The following is a 9,414-nucleotide window of genomic DNA, read 5'->3' as shown; positions in this document are numbered from 1 at the left end:
TTATTAATTGATATCGCGCTTTTTAACATACCATGATCAAAGCACATCACAATGTTAGAATATACTAAATATGAACCGCATAAACTAAATTTAACAATATCAAAGTAATCTAAGCGCTAAAGGCTAAAAGCTATGTTTTAAGACAAGATTTGAAAGTTAGAATAGAATCAATATTGCGCAGGCTTGCTAGGAGCGCGTTCCACAGTGTAAGCGCAGCTACACTAAAAGATCTATCACCAAAAGATTTTTTCATTTTCCCTGCTGGATGTAATAGAATAGTGCCTGAATTAGAGCGGAGTGAATAGCGTGCGTGCTTTCTTACATTAATTAAATCGCTAATATAAGCTGGTGCCATACCATTCAGTGCTTTAAAAGTTAAAGGTAAAATTTTAAAAAGCTTAAAAATCTATTCTATACCTAACAGGTAACTAGTGTAATTCTTGATAAAAGGGGCGTAATATGGTCGTATTTGCGGCTCGAAGTTAGTAACCTTGCTGCTGGGTTCTGTACTCTGTAGTTTAGTTATTTCACAATCTGGAAATAGTCAATTCTGCTTGTGACGAAAGCATGCAGAACCATTTCTAATTTATCTCTAGCCAACCAAGATGACACAAATGCAATACACAGGGGAGGGAGGAGATCCATTGGATTAGCCTGTGTTCGAGAGGCAGAGCATGGTATGACGCACGAGTGACTGTGTGTTTGGATTTTGCGCCCCCGGGGGAGGTGGAGGGGGTCGGACTCCAAAATAAAAGAGAACAGGGGTACTCGTCGTGCCTATAAGGGGTTAAAAAAAGTGGTTTTGGTACCTCTTAGGGTATTTAGCCTCAAAACGTCCACATGCGAGCGGGAGCTTTTGCGCACCTTGTAGGGTATTGAGTCGAAAAAATATGACAGGAAATAATGGTTCATACTTCTTGGGGGAGAAAAAAATTTCAAGCCACGCCAGCAAAACAGGATCTTGGTAGCTCTTAGGGTTTCTTTTCAAAAAATTCCGACAAGCACCCGCTTCCTTTTTATATGGGAGTTCCCCCCCCCCCCCCCCCCGCCCACCTCTCCTACCCCTTGAACGCTGCTCTCTTTTTTCTGGCTTTCGCTCTGGCTTTCGCAAGAGCGAGTTACACTCGAGTTACGGATTCACCGCTCGCACAGAAGTGGTGTCCGGTCGTTTCAATATAAGTCGAAGTCGAAACCACTTGAACTGCAGGCTACATAAAGAGTGATAACTCGCCCACACTGTGCACAAAAGTAGGAAAAGATACCCAACCGAACCTTAGGCTAATTTGCCAGAGGAGCGAGGAATGGTAACTACTGAGTAATTGGAAGCAACCTCGTTTCCAAAGCATTATGGGCTAGTTTCGGTGACCGCCATGTTGTGCACCGGACGAGAGTAATCGCATTTTTGGTTTTCTCCAGTCACAAATAGTCACAGACTTACAACATGGATGTGGAAGAGTCAAGACCCCAAGGCCCAAAAAAGCAAAATAACGTTCTTCCCTTGTGGGGAAACGAAAAGACCATGAATCTAAACAGCATGATTCTCACAAACGTGCTGTCGTCGCCGTACTTCAAGAACGAACTTTTCCAACTAAAAACCTACCATGAAGTCGTTGATGAAATTTACTACAAGGTAAGAATGGAGGAAAGTCGACGGAGAATTGATGGACACAACCGTGGACTCTACACTCTAGACACGTAAGAATATGATATAAACCACAGCAATAAGACTTAACCCTCTTTAGCGTAAATTAGTTCCATCATCGATATGCGATCGTGCGTAGAAGTTTCCTAAATTTGAGCCGAAACTTAACAAGGTGAAGCTTATTTGGCGTTTACACAAAAAAAGATATAGCAAGAAGGGAGTGAACTGATAAGAATAATGTGTTAAACTGACATGATTTGATACACTTGCATGTATCTTGAAAAGGTACTTTGTATACTTTGGTTAAAATTTTTGGTTGTAACTACAGATTAGGCAAGCTTGCCTATTCTAATCCCATTGAGATGCAGTTTTGTGATTCATTTATAGAATAGCAGCCACCTTTTTCCATGTCAAATATGTGAGATTTTTATCCTATTTTCATCCTGAGAACGGCTTGAATATAACTGAGGATGTTGTGGCCTGTCTGGGTCCCAGTTCTAGGATGTGTTTTACCAAACATAACTTCTTCAATTAGATCAGAACACCTGGGAGGTTGTGCTGTCATTTATATGGACATTTAATCTGTTGTTTTAAATTGTAAATTAATTGTCAGCTATGACATTTTCTTGCTCTTCCAAATTTGTTATTTTAAGGTGGACCACCTTGAACCATGGGAAAAAGGAAGCAGGAAAACTGCAGGACAAGTTGGAATGTGCGGAGGAGTAAGTAATGCATAAAGGGAATTGCTTGTCTGATAAAATTGATAAGTACACCATTTATCAATTCAAACCTTTCCCAACTTTTTTTGGAATTAAATTGTGTCCATATACAGCTGCAAGAATTTTAGGTTTTTTACTCTGATTGTTTGAGACGGTAACATCTACAAAATGCATATTTTGTTACTGGTAGCAATGTACTTATATAACTTTTATCCTTCACAGCCATTGTATAGCTTGTAACATGATATTTCATCTCAGTAACCTTGATGATATTCCTTCAGAAAGTGTCAGTTGCAGTTCAGAATAGCTTTTTGACCTTGGATACTGATATTTCAGCTGCCAGGGGCTTGTTGTCTTACTCACCTTAACTATCTTCATATCTTTTACTAGAAACTCTTATTGGGAAAGCAACATTTTATTCATGTCATTTTAGTTAAACTCCGTGTTGATATTAACTTTAAGAAAAGTTATGTTTTGAGGCTTACATCTATGCAGCTACACTGTACTTGTGACTACCAAAGAAGGTTTACTTCTTACCTATCTCCAAGTCCAACCCACTGTACCTCCCATCTCTTTAAATATCATACAAAAATGAAAGATACTTTCACTATATATTAAAATATTTAAGGACTCAAAGAGATAATTTAATGAGTTATAAATCTTCTGAATGATGCTTAATTTCAGTTTGCAATTTCGATTACACTCATTTCACTAAAGTAGTTCAACTGTTGCCACTTACAACTGTAGTGTATGGGGTTTTTTAATGGAAATTATTACAGTAATTATTTCTTTTTTTCTTTTCCTTGATAGGTGCGTGGAGTTGGTGCTGGTGGAATTGTATCAACAGCATTCTGTCTCCTATATAAGCTGTTCACATTAAAACTTACCAGAAAACAACTCAATGGTTTGATAACACATGTAGACTCACCCTATATTAGAGCACTGGGCTTCATGTTCATTAGGTGGGTACGTGACCTTCTCTGAAAAATGTATATATATAAAGCTAGTTAGTGTTATTTCCCATATTTTGTAGGATTGTGGTATGGAATATTAGACAAACAGCTTATTTGACACCATTTTCATGGACTATTGCATGAGATTGTTTTCATGGCTTCATAATAATTATTGTTGCACATTTTGACATCATATTTTGACCTTAAGGAAACAGATTATCTGTCAAGTATTTTTGTTGTGAGGTGAATAATAATGTAATGGAACAGACCTGGGGGTGAATCCTGTCATCCTCCTCCTTTTTTTCTGGGGGATGGGGGACAGCTGAGGGCAGTTAGGGTACTCATAAAGTAGGACGATGACTTAATCATATATCGGAGAACATTAGGCCCAGGTCAAACGTTGGACCACATGCAGTAGTACATTTGACTCAACTGAGCTCGTACGACTGAATTTAGATCTACCAACATGTACTCTTCATTTGAAGCAGATGAATAGAACGTGTTGGTCAATCTAAATTTGAATTAAGTTGGACATTTGACACGGCGATGGAGCTTTACCCATTTGGATCGACTCAAATTGCAATTTAGTTCATCTCATGTGAAGTTCATTTTGTCCTCCATTTTGTCCTTCCTGTAAGTTTTTACTGGTTTTGTGCTGTTTTCATTATCCGTGCAGATACTGTCAACCTCCTAACAAGCTCTGGGAATGGATGGAACCATATTTAGAAGATGAAGAGGTGAGTTATCAGTTGCGTTAACTTTGATTAAACAGACAAAAATACCTGAGGTATTTTGCATCTCTGTTTTCCTCACTTGGCAACAAGTTGAAGAATGCTCTGGTGTAGAATTTTATTTCTTTTTGTTATTTCTGTGCTTCAGGCTTGAAACAACCTGTTCCCAAGAACAAATTAACTACAGACTGTTATTTGAAAAAAGAAATTAGCTATTGTAGAATTGATCGTGGTATTCTTTTTACTAGCTCAGATATGAGAGCATTGTAAAATGTGGTTGACATTGTTCCAGATAAGAAAGGGTTCTCAGATCCAAAATGTGACAAGGCTGGTTTCCTGGTCTGACAAATTTAAGGAGAACCTCTAGTGGTTTGGTGACATTTGAGTAAAATTAATTACAAATGATTAGCTAAGAAAAAGAGGATCTTTACGTGCCGCCAAATTTCCATAGCTAACATAAGTAGGGGTTCCATGACAGTTGGTTATGAGAACTTGAATAATACATTTTGAACTTGGGACTGAATGTTTAGCATAAAACAAAGCAGTCAATTCAGACATGCAAGTGGAGTACAAAACACTGTAAAGTGGTGAGTTTTATCAGACTTTTGGTGATTTTTCTCATTGTTACAATATCATACCTCTTGGAGGCACCTTGTTGACATAGTCTTGATGTGTTTGTAGGTTGTTCAGTAATGTACATCTCTTAGGCAGCTCATGACAGCCATTTCCATGCCGACTGCAGGCCTTCAGATATTACATTACACCGAGCTGCCTTACAAGAGGTTAACTTGACACCTGAGTAGTTATGGTTCATACGCTCTACTCTGTGCTTTGCATTCTAATTCATATTCAAGGCACTTTGTTTTGTCATTTTTTTTCCTGTAAAATTATGTAAATTATTTTATGTAAATAAATTCCATAACAAGAAATGTGGTTTTTAACCTTCCCTCAAGATGCCAGACGTTTGACATGTGAACTCTGCTCTTTCTTGTTTTCAACTGCAAAGGTCCCATTAAACTTTCCTGACAGTCGACCTGGAACTAGCATGAGTTATTCCCGCTGAAAACAACTTCCAGAAAACCCATATTCTTTCACATTGCTATTCCATACAATTGGTATCTGAAGCAGACAGTCGTGAAAGTTGCTACTGATTGTTTCTAATGTGGTGTGACAGTAACAAACTCCCATTGAACAACTTTGATCAGTGTCAATGTGCAAAGCAAGTCATATCCCAAAGCTCGGGGCTAGTGGATTCTATCCTTTATGTGAAGTACAATTACAGAATTACAACAATTATTATTGAATAAGCGTAATTTGAAGTTAATCAATCATACTAGTAAAAAATTTTGGGAAGGCCAGTGAGAGTGACTTTCGGGCCAGTACTTCATAGCTAAGGCTTGCCCGAAGTATACAGTCGAAAATTTGTTTTTTATTTTCACCTCGAGTCACGTCAGGGAACTGCATTTATCCAGTGATCACTCGTCAATGAATATTCTTTTCTGTGTGTTCAACTTTTCAGGAGGTAGATCCTAAGGCCGGTGGAGGATGTACCATGACTATTGGTCAGATGGTCAGAAGTTTCCTGTTAAAGCTGGAATGGTATGGAACCTTGTTCCCCCGAATTCCTGTCCCCGTACAAAAGGACCTTGAGACGAAACTGCGTTCAAAAGGACTGTGTGACGATCACAAGCGTACCGCGCAAGAGGGCTGGGGAGAGGCGGAGGATTTTGTCAAACGCACACGTGACGAAAGGTGGGTGAGTCTGGGAACTGAGAACTATCAGAGAATTTATCGTCTTGTACACTACACATAGAATTCAGTTCTTTAGTCTGGCTCAGCCAGATAACTGCGCTGAGTTAATCTCGGTTTATCTCACACGCATTTTGTTTACTTCTGTTTCAAGATCCTGTTCCTTCTTTACAGCTGTACTCGATGCTATTTTTCGAAACTATGTGTTGACTTTTTTCTTACTCTTTATTTCTATGCAGCCCCTCAAGCAGACGCCATGGTGAAGCGGCCGACGGCGATCGTCATCCAAAACCACGTCGTAGCCGAAGCCGAAGTCGCGATCGTGATCGTGATCGTGGGCGGGAAAAGCGACGAAGTCGAAGTCCTGACCGGGATAGTTCACGACGACGAAGCAAAGAACGTCGGAGTCACGAACGAAGGCGTGACGACAGCAGGGACAGAGACAAAAGGAGAAAACGAAGCCGAAGCCGAAGCCGAAGCCCGAACAGGCGTAGCAGAGACGAAGACAGAAAAAGACGCAGTCGAAGTCGCGATAGAAACCGAGAGAGGAGACGAAGTTCTGATCGAGATGAATCTCGAGGAAGAAGTAACCGAGACAAGAAAGAAAACCGAGAGAAGGACAGATCACGCAGTAGATAAAAGAAACTGTTAAGACAGTGTCAGTGCGTCGTCCTTCGAGTGTACTACAGTGCCATATGTACAGAGCTTGACTTTGCCAGGGACGTACTTTTATATATGTGTATTGACTTTATTGAAAATTGTTAAGTGTATGTTAGACACGTTAGTATGTAAATTTTTCAGCCATTTATTGTTACTTTTTACCTTGTTTTTCGTCCTCGAACAAACTGTTGGGAAAATTGTGAGTTTTACAACTGTTCCGTCATCGCTTATGCTCAGGAAGAAGATAGAGGATGGAAGATAGACATGATGCCCAGCAAAATGGCTGTGTAGCAGGGAGCTCTTTACTTTCTAGTAGCTCCAGGGTTCACAGTGAAAGCGGCCCTCCAGTCATTCGTTGAAACAATTGATCCATTTTTTACTAGTTTCTAACGATCTTAAAATTAATATAAGCCTTAAGTTTTATTGTATTAAACGAACGAGCAATAGCAAGTCACTTAAAGAGTGATGATGATGGATATCGTTTTTCCAGAAAACTGCTTTAATTTACAGTTTAACCGTGGCAGTGGTATATGACCACTGTCTTGTATTATTTTCGTGGGTGTGGTCTTTTATCTTAGTATTTATATGCGAATGTTGCGTTGAAACATTTCCTTCATTTTGACGAACAGACCCTTCTAATCCTTGAAGTTCTGATACCAATTGTTACACATTTCTTGTAGTACTAATCTAGCTAGATGGGAGAGAATTGTGAGCAGTTGATGCATTTTCGTTTCCTCTTTCAAGATCTGTATTTTTTGATGTTGTGTTGAATTATGAGATGTTGATCACTATTGAGGAGAACTTGTTACGATTTCTTGGTAGTTCAGAAACGTAAAGAAATGACGATCAACTGTGACCTTTTTAAGACAGACTGCTGTCATGTAGCTGAAGTAAATTAGGAAATTATACTTCACAAACATTTTGAATAGTTTTAAGAGACAAACTTCTAAGGAGATTTACTTTGGCAGCTGGGAGATCGCACTGAGAGAGTTGCGATTTTGTATGCATTCGTGTAATAAAATAGGACTAAAACTTTATGGCCGCGTAAACATCCAAATTTGTCGCCAGGTTCTTCTCGACTTGAATGTTAGCCAGTGCTAAAAGGGCTCTGGGAACGAAAGTAGTAAACAGCGCCTTGGTGTCAGCCTGCCCTAAATTCTCCTGAATATAGTCTTCATACAGTTCTAATAGCACAACTGGGAATTGTACCTATTTAGCTTGTTGCCCTTTTCAGAACGTGTGATGATACTCTTGAGAATTCTTGCTTTTAAATTTTCAAATAGTCGCGTGTGAATGAATGAATAATTTTTCGATGGATACAAGAACATTACTTTGGAGAATATCACGTGGTCTGAAATGGGAAAACCAAGCACCCAGGCTGAAAGGACCGTAGGTACATATCAAGACAATTTCCCTTGGTGATCGGTTTATGTATTCTCGAGAGGCGGAGCGTTTGGAAACATGGGAGCGGGGCAGGGGGGGGGGGGAGGACGCTCATCGTTGAGCTAAGCGCATCGTATTTTCCAAAATGTCTCGCGTTGTTCGGCTAAGCCCCCAAATTTTGTTTATTTGAGTTGAAGTCGAATAAACTCCAGTATAAAGGCTAACCGCAAGCAAGCCAAGCTAAGTTTGGCTAACCGGAGCGCTATTCAGGCTAACCGAAGTGTTAAGTAGACTCACTCGGACTTAAAAGTCGATTTTTCAACCTGCAACCAGCAAAACATACCTGCCCGTGTTCCCTTAGAATTTCCTGTTTAAAATTGAGTTTTCACCTTTTGTAAATTTATGATCAGAAGGTTTCTATTCTTTCCTCCCCCAGGTCTCGCTTCATAGCATCATCTTTTTAAGCATGATGTTTACGCCAAACGACAAAACTGAAACTTTTGCTGTGTCTTCAGCTGTATGTTCAGTGGAGTGAAAATATTTGTTCTTGCGTTGAATAGTTGGAGACGTATGGGATTACAAGAAAAGAACAAAAAATCAGAGATAATTTTTGACGTAAACGTCATGCTTTTAAACTTCCCTAATATGCAAGACTGCCAGAAATCGAGGAATGGGAACGGGGAACGGGGAACGGGGAACGGGGAACGGGGAACGGGGAACGGGGAACGGGGAATCTTTAAAATGCGGAATCTTTAAAAGCGGGAATCTTTAAAACGGGGAATCTTTAAAAGAGGGAATCTTTAAAATGGGGAATCTTTAAAAGCGGGAATCTTTAAAATGGGGAATCTTTAAAAGCAGGAATCTTTAAAACGGGGAATCTTTAAAAGCGGGAATCTTTAAAATGGGGAATCTTTAAAAGCAGGAATCTTTAAAATGGGGAATCTTTAAAAGCGGGAATCTTTAAAAGCGGGAATCTTTAAAAGCGGGAATCTTTAAAATGGGGAATCTTTAAAAGCGGGAATCTTTAAAATGGGGAATCTTTAAAAGCGGGAATCTTTAAAATGGGGAATCTTTAAAGTGGAGAATATTTAATAGCGTTAATCTTTACTGAAAAGTGAACGAGAATCTCTCAGTTTCCCACAGGAAGCTATTTATTCTCTCACATGTATCAACTCAACAGGTACAGAGACAGTTGTGGAATTTATTCATTGTAATTTTATTGCACGCTATTAAAGCACATCGATTTCGCGTGATAGTGGAGCGGTTCAAATCTCGATTCTCACTCTGAGGTCCGCTAGACCGACCAAAGAATCTAACCGCCTGGATTTATCTTAACTCCGGACTGTGACGTTTAGTTTCGCAGCGATGGATATTTGTCATAGCCTTATCATGCTTACGAGGACTTACGACTTAACGACAAATATATGGCAGGGAAAACACGTTTTTGATTGTTTAATCGATAAATCAACAGTCCCATCAGATGATGTCGCTAAAATTCAAACTACAAAACTATTAATCATCCTGAGATTTTACTTTCATGATGTGTAAGAGCAGCTGAAAACTAATAGTCATACAAA

At 39.3% G+C, this 9,414-nt stretch overlaps 1 protein-coding gene across 1 annotated transcript; it reads left to right on the top strand.

The window, feature by feature from the left end:
• Positions 1-1,425: 1,425 nt before the first annotated feature.
• Positions 1,426-6,908, top strand: LOC145493347 (pre-mRNA-splicing factor 38B-like). The gene is made up of 6 exons (XM_081472809.1): positions 1,426-1,630; positions 2,296-2,364; positions 3,172-3,323; positions 3,991-4,051; positions 5,565-5,797; positions 6,034-6,908. Exons 1-6 carry the CDS (start codon positions 1,442-1,444, stop codon positions 6,431-6,433), a joined length of 1,104 nt encoding a protein of 367 aa, XP_081328935.1. The 5' UTR covers positions 1,426-1,441; the 3' UTR covers positions 6,434-6,908.
• Positions 6,909-9,414: the final 2,506 nt, after the last annotated feature.

The sequence above is a fragment of the Orbicella franksi genome, chromosome 1 (assembly GCF_964199315.1).
Source record: "Orbicella franksi chromosome 1, jaOrbFran1.1, whole genome shotgun sequence".
NCBI lineage: Eukaryota > Metazoa > Cnidaria > Anthozoa > Scleractinia > Merulinidae > Orbicella > Orbicella franksi.
The sequence above is the reverse complement of the archived record's forward strand: the minus strand, read 5'-3'. Positions and strand labels throughout refer to the sequence as shown.